This window comes from Epinephelus moara, chromosome 12 (genome assembly GCF_006386435.1).
Source record: "Epinephelus moara isolate mb chromosome 12, YSFRI_EMoa_1.0, whole genome shotgun sequence".
Lineage (NCBI taxonomy): Eukaryota > Metazoa > Chordata > Actinopteri > Perciformes > Serranidae > Epinephelus > Epinephelus moara.
Genome location: NC_065517.1, coordinates 24,486,126 through 24,498,681, shown reverse-complemented (window position 1 = coordinate 24,498,681; position 12,556 = coordinate 24,486,126). Strand labels below are relative to the sequence as shown.

General features: G+C 39.6%; 1 protein-coding gene across 2 annotated transcripts in view; it reads right to left on the bottom strand.

Annotated features, from left to right (window-relative positions):
- otofa (otoferlin a) overlaps window positions 1–12,556 on the bottom strand; it is a 129,902-nt gene that overhangs the window by 36,608 nt on the left and 80,738 nt on the right. For both annotated transcript variants that reach the window (XM_050058906.1, XM_050058907.1), the window contains exons 8-14: window positions 11,873–11,927; window positions 10,488–10,619; window positions 4,930–4,992; window positions 3,077–3,161; window positions 2,752–2,911; window positions 2,189–2,375; window positions 353–539 (exon numbers count right to left, since the gene is read on the bottom strand). In XM_050058906.1, the coding sequence (XP_049914863.1) occupies window positions 353–539; window positions 2,189–2,375; window positions 2,752–2,911; window positions 3,077–3,161; window positions 4,930–4,992; window positions 10,488–10,619; window positions 11,873–11,927 (869 nt within the window). The remainder of the gene's footprint in view (window positions 1–352; window positions 540–2,188; window positions 2,376–2,751; window positions 2,912–3,076; window positions 3,162–4,929; window positions 4,993–10,487; window positions 10,620–11,872; window positions 11,928–12,556) is intronic.

The window sequence follows — 12,556 nt, the reverse complement described above, 5'->3', positions numbered from 1 at the left end:
TGGAAGTTATCATGTTGCCATGGAGATGACGAAGTAATATCTTTAGCGAAGAGGATGGTGTGCTGAATCTTTCACTCTGATTTAATATATGGTAATGTATGCATAGATTTCAAGTCAATTTGAATGTCATCCACTAAATTTCATGCAGCTGTTGGCAGCAGGTCAGGTGGGTCACGATGTGGTTCAATTCACAATCTACTGCAGCACAGCTAATTACTACATGCGGTAAAATATTAACTAGTTACGACTGACTAATTAATGTGTCTGACAGCTGATCAATACTAATGAGACAAACTGTGTGTGTGTGTGTGTGTGTGTGTGTGTGTGTGTGTGTGTATGTGTGCTGACCTACCTTTGTCACCATCATTTGAGATCTTGCGTAGGTCAACAAAGTGGGTGCCTATGGCGACGTCGTTGACCTTATCAGAGTCTCGTATCTGGATCTTCATGCGTTTGCAGAGTGGAGGGAACAGCTCGGTGAAGATGATCTGCTCGTTCCAGATCGGTTCATAGCTGCTCTTCTGGACTGAAGTCTTCCCCTGGACACATGGAGGAGTAACACTCAAGTACGAGGTAGTACAGTACAGTACAGTCAGTTATGTGGCTCTCGTCCTTGTGTTATAGTTGCTGATAGTGTTTTAATAATAGTAAGATTAAAGGAGCTATTTCACTTTATATGGCTCCATCTGGTGTTATCCAGGCACCCACAGTCACAGACACTATTTTGGACCTGAGCACAGCTGAATGATTTTTAGGAGTGCATTTTTAAAACCCTCTCAAATGTGTGTGGCTCTGTTATTGATCCTAACCTTCTGCCACACACATTCAAGGGCGTCAATGAGAACATAAAGATCACAGCTAGACGAGAGCGATTTGTGGCCTTCTCTATACTCATGCTCGAAGTCGGCTCCTCAGATTCCTCAGATAAAATAAAGAAAAAACTGAATCTCCATCTCATAAACACTGGCTGGAGGATGTAACGGCACAGTTCAAGCTCAAACACTTAAAGCATAATACTTAAGGCTCAACAGAACTAGAAATCTATTTCACCAGCCCTGACTGGGAATTGACGATGGCATCATTTATCTGCTTAGTGGTGTGTACGCCCACCTGGATGAGCCGATGAGCAATGCGAGGGTCATGTTTTTTTTTTTTTTTTACTTCTCCAGTGCTTTCAACACCACCCAGCCAGCTCGATGTAGGTGGATGCCCCCCTTGTGTCCTCGACTGTCAACTACCTGACTGTCAGACCACAGTATGTGCACTTGCAATACTGAGTGTCAGACACAGTGATGAGCAACACTGGAGCCCTGCAGGGGACAGTCCTTTTTACCTTCCTCTTCTCCCTCTACACCACAGACTTCAACTATCTTACAGAGTCCTGATATCTTCAGACATTTTCTGATGACTCTGCTATAGTTGGATTTATCAGCAACGGTGATGAGGCTAAGTACAGGGCTGTGATGAGTTATTTCGTCACATCTCCACCTCAACGTGATAAAGACAAAGGAGCTGGCTGTAGACCTGAAGAGGGCAAAGGCACCAGTGACCCCCGTTTCCATCCAGAGGGTCAGTATGGACATTGTGGAGTGCTACAAAACTAGGAAGTGGACACTGACCATAAACTGGACTGGGCTAAGAACAGTGAAGCCCTCTACAAGAAGGTCTAAGGTCCTTTAACACCTGCCGACCAAACACTGAGGATGCTTTATGTATCTGTGGTGGCCAGTGCCATCCTGTTTGCTGTTGTGTGTTGAGACAGCAGATGTCAACAGAGCCAACAAACTGATCCATAAACCCAGTAATGCTGTGGGGGTGGAGATGGATTCCCTGGTGGCAGTGTCAGAGAGGAAGATGCATCATCTCGGACAATGTCTCCCACCCACCCTCTAAAACTTCACCAGGGTCTCCGTCGGCATATGGGTGAGTAGATAATGGCTGAATTTTCATTTTTGGGTGCACTATCCCTTTAATGTTTTCCAATCAAAGCTATGCATGCTGCTCCCTTATGATAATGTCTATAGTTATGAGTTAAACAATTGCAGTACAGCTTTGAAAATCCACACTACAGATGCACGCATTATCAAAACCACAGCGTGTTCTAAAGGAGCAGCGATAATCCTCTGGGGAGAAACAACCACTAGAAACTAGCAGAGAACAAGAGATTGCAGGTTGAGGTGGGAATTACTTTCTGCCCAGCAAACTGCACTTGAACGTAGGGATCCACCAGGTCTCTGTTCTCTCCTATAAAGGCCTTCTTCACATTAGCCATGATGCTGGTGTTCATTTTAGGAAGTCCCTCAGCGCGGTAAATCTTCACATAAAACCTCGCCCACTGCCTCTCTGCTGGGATGCCCTCTGGGAGCAGGAGGTTCCTAGAAACAAGCAGCAGCACAGAAACTCATTCAGAGACAGGACTGTGGAGGTATTGATTAAATTTAAGAAACGTATAGCTCGTGGAATGAGCTTTAAAAAGATAGTGGGTGAGAGTGTCCAGCAAGTAATCCTTTCAAGTATAACACAGCTTTGGTATGAAATATTTATCAGTGCTGGACTTATACTGTAAGAGATACTGTAAAATAAGAATTTGAATTGAAGGACATGAAGCAGAAAACCCTTTTAAATGTCTCCTATATAGAATTATTTGCATATCGGCTGTGCCCCTTTCCATGAGTAAAATGGTAATTTTAATTGACCGCAGTATTCCTCGAAATCCATTCAATCTGAAACACATCAGCAACAGCTTATTACCCCTCTATGTCGTCTTCATCGGTCTCGTTGGCCTTGTGTGGGGTCTTGATGTTGTCGCCCTTCCCGACCACAGCGATGTCACACTTCACATATCCTTTACATCCCGCTGTTATGTCGTCAGGATCAGACAGGATCGCCCACTTGTGGTAAAACTGATGTTCTGGGATGGACATCAGTCAATTAGTCACTAACAGCTTTGATAAAATCCAGCTTCACTTCACAATGAACAAAACACTTGTGTATTTTAATTTTTTAATTTCAAATATACATTGCATGTACGTTATGATCAGTTACTAAATGGATATTGTGGCTACAGTGAGTTTACCAGGCTGCGAGTAAACGGTCCCAACATCCATCTTGAAGGTTCCCACCAATGTTCCACTCCGAAGAAGATTTTTAGAGTGAATAACCTAGGCAGACAGAATTGAGAATGAAATATTAAAACGAAGAGCAAACTCTGAAGGATTCACAGTTGTACTGGAAACAGCGATAAATAATTCACAAGTGTGTGTTAAGGGGAAACAGATGGTTCTGGACTTTATGTTTAACAAGGGGCTGCATAATGACTTCACCATTGTACATTAAACATAACTAGTTACTGTGAGATCATTAATTAACCAAATTAATGCAGTAACCAGCCATATCTTTTTATGTCTTCACACTTATTTATACATACCAAAGTGCCATAATAGCTACTCTTCCATGTACCATAAAGTTTTAAGGACTTATGTCCAAAACATTCAGGGGGGAATTCACCAAGAATGGATTGCGGCCGCTGACAGTTTCAGTCGCTATCTGCCCCATCTCAAGGTCCAATTCATAAAATATACTGCACTATTGATATTACAGCTCAAACATGGCCATTTAATTTTGCCGCTGAGTGCAATTTGCCCTTTTTTTAGGTCTGATTGCAATTATTCATGCGGCAAAATATAACTGTTGGCTTTGCACCGATAACACAGCTGGCAAACCAATGGCAGAGTGAAAAACAAAACTGAAATTTTCAGATCATGACCCACAGGTCCTGATCGATGAGATGCAGGGGCAACTTTACACAGAGAAACCGTATTTGGGATTTAATACCCCAGTCTGTCAGTGTGCTTCAGTAACTAATAACTAATTTTACTTTAACTGTGTGTGCCTATTTGCCCTGATCTTCGTGAATGGGAGTATTTTTGCAATATGGTTAATTTGCATAAAAAAGGGGCTAGTTATTCACCAAATGCATGCCAAATCCATTGTTGTTTTATAGTACCGGCCGTGTCCACCAATGTGTTTTTTTCCAGATGAAAATGCCAGGTGCTCCTCAGAAAACGCCCAACATTTGAGAGCGCTTTGGAGGTGCAGCATTTTTTCAGCTGACACGCTTCAGTGGCATCTGGGTGTTATGGTATGGAATATCCGCTGAAGTAAACGTGTTGGCACAAGGCAGAGTACTTCCTTAAGGATAAGGGGAATGGTGAAGCATTCAGAAAGAAAGGACGGACCCACAGGTCTGTGTGGATTCAGGAGAGAAAACATCATATATATATAGTACTTGTACAGATGTGACAGTCAGTTTGTCTTTGTGGTATTTGTCCCTGCCCCACTTTGATTAATCAGCGTAAGTGACAGTGACAAGTGCAGCTTTTACACCCAAAGAACATGTTTTTAACTCTTGGTGCTCAGGAAAAAAAAAAAAAGCCTAACCAGCAGCACTCAACGCGGAAGTCACTCTTAGCACCTTGTCATGCTGACGCCATTTGCAAAGCATTAAAAAAATATGCTGGCCTCATGAAAAATGCTTTGGTGGACACAGCACCTTAATGTCTTCATGGCTCATGTTGCTGCCTCTTGGCCAGGTCATCTTTGTAAATGAGCATTTATTCTTAATAGACTTATCTAGTTGAATAAAGGTGAAAAAAATAGTAATAAAATATAAATACCTGCTTGGCAGCGTGGTTAGGGTGCATTTTACCCTTTGAGAGTGCTTTGAGAATTACACAATTTATTTTTGTCTTATTTCTGCAGGTCTAGCGGCCATAAAAGCTGCACAATCCTTTTGTGGATCCATGTATGTCATTATTAAAACATAAAATTATGCAACGAAGTCCTTCTAATGTTCACAACTCATGTAACAAAAGAATGCTGAGAGGTTTAAGTAATGCAGCGTGCACATTTGGGGTAAAGATTACTTACGGAGAGTTTGATGATCTTATCAAACATGACATCAGGAGGGACGTGGAAGTCAAAGACGAAATACTGCAAAGAGAAGAGAAAAAAAGTTTGCCCATTGAAATGTATGTATTCTTACTCTGCCAGTAAAAAGCACAGGTAACTTTGAAATTCAGGAGAGTTATTAGTGTAGAGTTCAACGAGTGAACTGAAGAAATGAGCAGAAACATCAGCTCATTTCGTAGCCACATCACAGCCCTCATGCTTTCAGTTCTTCACAGCCAAAGATGAGTGGCTTGAAAAGAAATGTTTGATTTAAAGTCTTGCATCAAAGGTTTGTCATATCTTTTCTGTAGGTGTCTCCAGGTGTATGAATACTGCAGCATATGTGCAACTGTACTACAGGCAGAGGCTGTGCAGGGCACACAGACACCACAAGAGCTCAGATATATCTCATGAGATCACTTTGTAGCTCCTCTTCCTTTGTCTTTTTTTCTCATGTGTTAGTGTTTGTTGACAATGGAGACAAAGGATAACACAAAGCACTTATTCTCCCACAGCAAGGACAGCCAGACTCCACAGAACTGAATATGATTAACTTTGCTGCAGGCGATATCACAACAATGGCCGTATTATCAGACAATAGGCCCCCTGTGTCACTCATAATTGTTTTGGATCTTTTTCTGTGGTATTTGGCAGGTTATTCACACAACTCCAGCTTTGTGCTATTAGTTTGGGATGTCATATGAATACTAAACGAAAAACTAAGCAGAGTGACAAGGCAAAGGATGATGAAATGGGGTGACATAACACTTATTCATGATGATGTAGTTCTTGCAATGTTATCAGTGAATTTCAATGACCAGAGATAATTGTAGTTTTCCACTGTGAGCTAATTTCAGAGGTGTGAAGCTATCTGAAACAGCACAGACTCTGAGCAAACTGGAGGATCTGGATACAAAGAGAGAAAGCATGAAGGAGTTTGTCTGTCCACGGGGGATTTTCAGACAACAGAAGCAATCAATAGCAGACAAACTGTCACTTCCTCTCCCTGCAGGACACAACCCAGAGGCTGAGCTCTGCGTGACCCTCACCACCTCCAACACTTCCTACTGAGAGAGATTTTCTGCTGCTCAGGAACACTCTAGTTAAGAATGTTATGTGAAGTACTTTAATGTCAGTAAATCATTTCAACACTATCAAAGAGAGCACTGACAGCCTCTCCTCTGCATTTATCTTCGTGCATGTCAGGGAGGCATTTTGTCAGAAATCTGTAGGGTTGCAGGAGAACAGAAAAAAGTCTTTACTGATGTTTTCGTGTTGAGAAACATCTGATGTAACAATGCCACTGTGACAAGATCTATGTTGGGGGGAATGCATTAGAGTAGGCAGTCCAATACTTTTCAAAACACTACCATATTTTCCTGTTTCACACTTTGCCATTAATTACATTTTAATTGAAAGATGATATGCTGTAAGTTACATGAGCCTGTGCTTTCATTATTTTCTTTGAGGCCAGTGTAGGCTGTACCTAAATGCCTCTGCTGAGTTTGCTGTCAGATTATTAGCAGTCAAAAAGCTGCACTGTTGCCACCTGTCAAGTACTGGGGTTGTGGGACTGGACAAATATATCAGTTATTGGATGACTGGATATAAAGATTGCCCTTTTTCATTCTTGAGAACAACTGAGCGCCACTGTTCAGCTGGCAGAGAGAGACATCAGGGATAAGCAGTGTGCAAATCCAGCATTGTTTCACATCTCACTTGGACCAAACCAGAGCTGGTGATTGTTGGAACAGTGGGAAGACTAACAAAGATGGCTTTGGTCAGTTTTGTTTCTGTTGTGAATGATGAGATAACATAGCCATTACGATAATCAGTGAAAGAGACAAACTCTAATTCAGAAGGTGTACGGTTGTATTATTCTGTACAATATGGAAAACAATAAGAATATTTCCTTTCTTGACATGTTAATACATTAAAGGGTAGGCTGCAGTAGACTATGCACCCTCTAGACAAAATAACCAACATTCGCACGGAATCACAAAAGGGGTTTTTCATTCTGGTAAAGCAAAACTGACTAATTTATTTACTTTTCTCAGTAGGTAACATTTTAATGAAAGAGGTTACTTTTAGTTGGCAGTACTCTTATAATGTACTTAATGTAATGTAAGTTACTTTTAAGAGTAACCTTCCCCAACACTGTAATAAGATACATTTACTGTATCACACCAATTATCTTGCTTATGGTCTTATCCAACACATCCTAGGTATTGATGTTAATTTCCACATTAACAAATGCTACTGAAAGCATGCAGCGCCAAGAGGTTAATCGTCTTTACCTCTTAGTGGTCCTATAAAATTCATAAAATTCAAATGCCTATCTAAGGCATACCAAAAGTAAACTGACAGCAGTTCATGTTCCATTTTTAGTACATGTACATGCACGGTCTTATTTGAAAGGTAACACTTTTTCTCCAACAGTCAGACTTACTGTATGCCCTCCTATCACTGACTTATGTAAGTTTCAACACAATTAATTTTTTTTTCTATCTTTGCATGCATATTTTCTTGAATATACATGCAAATATATCATATATATCATATACACTATGCCAGTGACTCATGGACTTGCATTATTTCGTCTATTCACTATCCATAGCCTCTCGATCAACTATTTTGCACTGTATCATACTGCACTGTACGTATTGGTTTCTCGTTGTGAATTATTGTCTATCTGTTTATTATTTGTTTTACATATTATGACTTATGTGTCCCTGTTTTTGTGTTTTTTTAATGGCCTGAGGTCTTTTTAACATCATGCCGGAGGACTACAGTTGAAAATTAGCCTTTGGCTAACACCGCACATTTACAGCAATGTTCATTAATGTGCACTGTCCTCTAAATAAATTTAAAAAAAAAAAAAAAAAAAAAAAAAAAAGATGCTGCAGATGACTACAACTGGGACTCATTAGCTGGAAAACACAAAGGGGCCATATCATGAAGCCTTACATCATCCAGAAATATTTATAAATATCACAGAAAATAAACATTTTACATGTTTTTCTAAGTCTTTCACCAGGTGTTTTCAGAAAAAAAGGTAAAACAATGTACTGAATGTGTAAATATGAGTGAAAGACTAATCAACACAGGTGAAGATATCCATATAAGAGTTAACTTAGAAAACCTGAAGTGATGAGAAAGACTGTTTTTTCCCCTCTTATGACAACAAAGGAGCCACTTGTTTATCATTTCTGTACATTAATAACAACCTATGATGCCAGTAACTACTTTAAAAGTGCCCTTGAGGTCAGGAGTGCCATTGACCACAAAAACCGTAAGCCTTTGGGCCAAATGGGCTAATTACTGGCTCGCTAAATACCTTTAAACTACAGGAAATGTCAGTGACACACGTTCCTTCTTTCAGCCTATCGGGGCCATCGCAAGAGTATAGGAAGCTCTTATTGGCTCGAGTGAGGTGTCAATGGAAAGGCCAGGAGTTCGCCTCCATTTTGAGATTGCCAGTCAGGTTTGTTAACACGCAGGACAGAGAAATTATAGATAATATGTGTAGAATATTGAAGTTCATTGAACAGCAGTTCATGGGTATCTATGGATGTTATAATGTGTTTGGACCAGTGTTGGGTAAGGATTACTTTAAAAGTAATCAAAGTACGTTACTGCATTACTTTTTTAAAAAGTAACCAGTTACTTTACTGCATTATTCCCTGAGTAAAGTAACTCAATTACTTTAAAAGTACTTTCAACGTTACTCCCTGAGAAAAGTAACTTAAGCACTTTTAAAGTACTTTTGAGTATTCTACATTTCCTATTGGGCAATGGACCACAGGGCGCTAAGCCTACATTTTTTTGTCTCCAAAATTAAAGTTATGGACCTTCACTGTGATCCAATTCTCCCATCACAGCCGTCACTTTGACCAGTAGAAACACAGAACGATCTGCTGCCGTAGACAACTGTATGACAACAACACCCCAGCATTTTTAATATTTCCTCTAGGGATGTTACCACACAGAGTAAAAGGGGGAAATGATGGTGTGAAACAGCAGAGGCACTTTGTCAACCCGCTGAGTTAACGTTACTGTCATTAGCATCAAGCTAGCAAACAATGGTACATCCTCACAGTCGGACATAAAGTAATAACATTAACAAATAGCAGCGGGGCTTTTACTCACCACAATTGCAGAGGCTCCCAGCTTCATTTGAAACAGACTACATTATAGACGGTCCGTTATTTATTAATCCCTCTGTGTGTTTATATATTTACTTTTTATCTGCTCCGTTGTCTTTATAAAGTTAACATATCGCACCCTCATTTCAAACTCAACACTTGTTTCAAATTAAAAGCCCCTTATAACCTCGGCTGAGAGAATCCCTTCATTTTCTAAATAGGCTTTTATTCTGAAACATTTGTCAGATCTTCCTGTGGAAGATACAGTAACTTGATAGTTTACGTATGGCGCTATTGACGCTTTTAGGTGACTACAACAACATGTCGGCTGGCACATGAACAGACACAGTGACTCAAATAATAGTGAAAGTAATAAAAATAGGACAAGAATAACCCGATGACATCACACATGCTGTGAAAGATGACCGGGGATAATTGGTGAGTACCAGCGTGTAGCATGTACCAGGCATAATGCAAGTCCTGAGTCTGAAATATGTCTGTCAGTGAGTCCTCCTCCACCTATTTAGACTCCACCGTACTTTGTAACGCGTTACTTTGTAACGTGTTATACCCAACTCTGGTTTGGACTAAATATTTCGCTGGAATTAGATCGTCTGGACTACTGGCAGTGTGTGAAAAATCAACTCATAGCTGTGTTAGCAGAGTTTCTGCCTGGATAATATTGATCTGTGGATTATGATGATGCCTCATAGGTGAGTTATAAGTGTTTTTTGACTGACATTTATTGAGCCTGCTGTGGTGTTTATATCTTGAAATTGTCAGCATTAATGGAACTTTTAGGAGTGTAGCTTTCGAACAATATGTTGTATGAGTAAACTACTTAAACATCAACAAAAGCAGCAGTTGTTTTACTTATAATCATCCAAAAATTACCTTAGGAGAGCATGTGGAGGGTTAATCGGATTTCTGACAGTTTTAATGCGCAAAAGAAACATTGGCATAATATTTTCCAGAACCTAATCATTCACAAATTCACCTCTCAGACACTGACATCAGGTTTTCTTTAACATAGACATTGTACTGTACGGTACAATTAATTTTATATACAGTAGCAGTGTTTCTTCCTTTCTACAGTTAAGTCTAATGTTTTGAATCTCCAACTGATTCGACAAAAAAATCTCATTCAAACCAAACGTTGGCCCTAACATGATTTAAGGCAGTTTCTGTCAAGCTAAAAGCACAACTAGAATACCGCACAGGCTAGAAAAATGGCATCAACCTTGGAAATATAATTGCTTTTATGAAGAAACCATATGAAGAATAGGAAGGACGAAGTGATGGTGACATTCAGAGAAAAAAGGGAAGATAGTTTATATATAGTTTCTGGTTTCCTTCTTGCAGTTTGAGTTTTTAAAGCCTCAAGCGTCTCACCTCATTGTAGTATGGACAGTTGGTGGACTCCTTCATGGACGTGTACTTCTTGTCGTCTCCAATCTCGACACACACCACGGGGTCCATGTTGAGGCCTATTAGCTGCCGGGCCTCGATCACTGTGATGCTGATCTGATGGTAGAAATCAGTACATCAGACATGCTGAGACTGTGAGAGCTAAAACAAACAGACTTTCCTCTAACAGTTAACCAGCAGCGACACTATCACTATTAATCACACAACTTCACAGGGATTACCCGGAGGACAATTCAAAGACAGAAAAAACTCGCTAGATTACACTTTTTCACCCTGTGTTTACTCTGACGTCTCCCCTGGCTGAAGTAATACAGAGCTGGATGGACAAAATAGATCTGAGCTAAAGGCTTTTTACATCCAAGCAATATCCCTCTGGTTTAATTAGCCGTTGGATAATGAAGAGAAGCACAGAGAGAAACATAAAAAAGAGAAAACAGAGGAAAAGATTACACCAGGATTTCAGTCTGGTGAATAAATTTATTCATGTTCTTAAATAAAATAGGCCATGAAAACAGGCCATGGGCTGGCACTGGAGGACAGTTATACTGTGTCCACAATTATTCTTTTACTTCTTTTCACTGATGTTGTGGTGAATACATTTCGTGTGGCAGCCACAGCAGACAAACAGCCATGAGTATAATCATGGCTTAGCACAAAAATATATATGAGAGTAGTAAGAATCTTTTCATCTAACTCTCGGCAAGATAGCAAAGAAGTGCATTTTCCAAAATGAAGACAATTTTTCTTTTAAGGGTACTTCAATCCAGCACAATGTGGGGTAAATTGTTTTCTTGCTCTAGTTGTCTAACAGCATCTTTTGCATTAACATGGAAACAGTACTTTGGCTTTTTTCTTCTCCCAACCATCCTGCCAGTTGTACACCAAAATCACACACATATCATATATCATGTCAGAGGCATCTATACACAAACAACACAATTTAAAAGTCAAAGTCTCAAGAGAAGTAGACAAAAGTGGAGAGAAAGATGCACAAACCAATATCAATGAACCTTCACAAACTTGTATGTGCAGATATTAGGGGTGGGGAAAAAAAATTCGATACAGCAATATTTTTGTGTGGCAATATTGTATTGTCACACAGTACCAAGTATTGCCAAGTTTCAGTTCCCTACATACATTTTGCCGCAAATAATATGATTAAAGTGAGATTTTCCTTTGGCAACATAATTTACAGTTGAAAAAAATATATCTATTGCAATACTTGCAGCGCGTTTAAAATCGCAATAATATTGTGACTGAAGTATCGTGATAATATCGTATTGTAAAGCCTTATGTGATTCCCACCCCTTGCCGATATAGAAGTAGAAATGCACATAGCACACACACACCTGGTAATCCACTGGGCGTCCAGAGCTCGGCTCCATTTTGATGTCTGGCTTTGACCTTAAGAAACACAAAACAATCTGTGATTATAACCTGCACTCCGACAGTGAAAAGAGAGGTGGCACACGATTACAAACTCAATTCCGATCCCTGATTTTAATACTATTCAGTCGTATTTGCTTGCAATGAAACTTCTTTTCAATCTTAATCTTGATATTAATATCACTAGATGGAATCCTGACTTTTTAAAACAAAGTAGTCATGACGGTTAACAGTGTCCTTTCAAACAAGCTTCACCAATCCACTGGTTCACCAAGAGTGTGTTTTGTCTCCTCTCCTTATATTCTTGACACAAAACGCTCTTAAGGTATATAGCAGAACAGAAACACTGAAACGTGTGTTGATGATTCTGTTATACTAAGCCTCCTGGAAGGAGAAGAACAAGGACATGGGGCAGTGGTTGATGACTTTTTGTAATGATATAGAGAATCTTTTTCTTGAGTTAAAGGGCCAGTGTGTAATATTTGGCATGGTTTATTGTCAATCTGAATCTGAATCTGAATATACTACCCATTAATATGTTTATACAAGTGTATGATCGCTATAAAATAAAATTCGTTTGGTTTTCGTAGCCTTATAATTATGCTTTTATATATATATATATATATATATATATATATATATATATA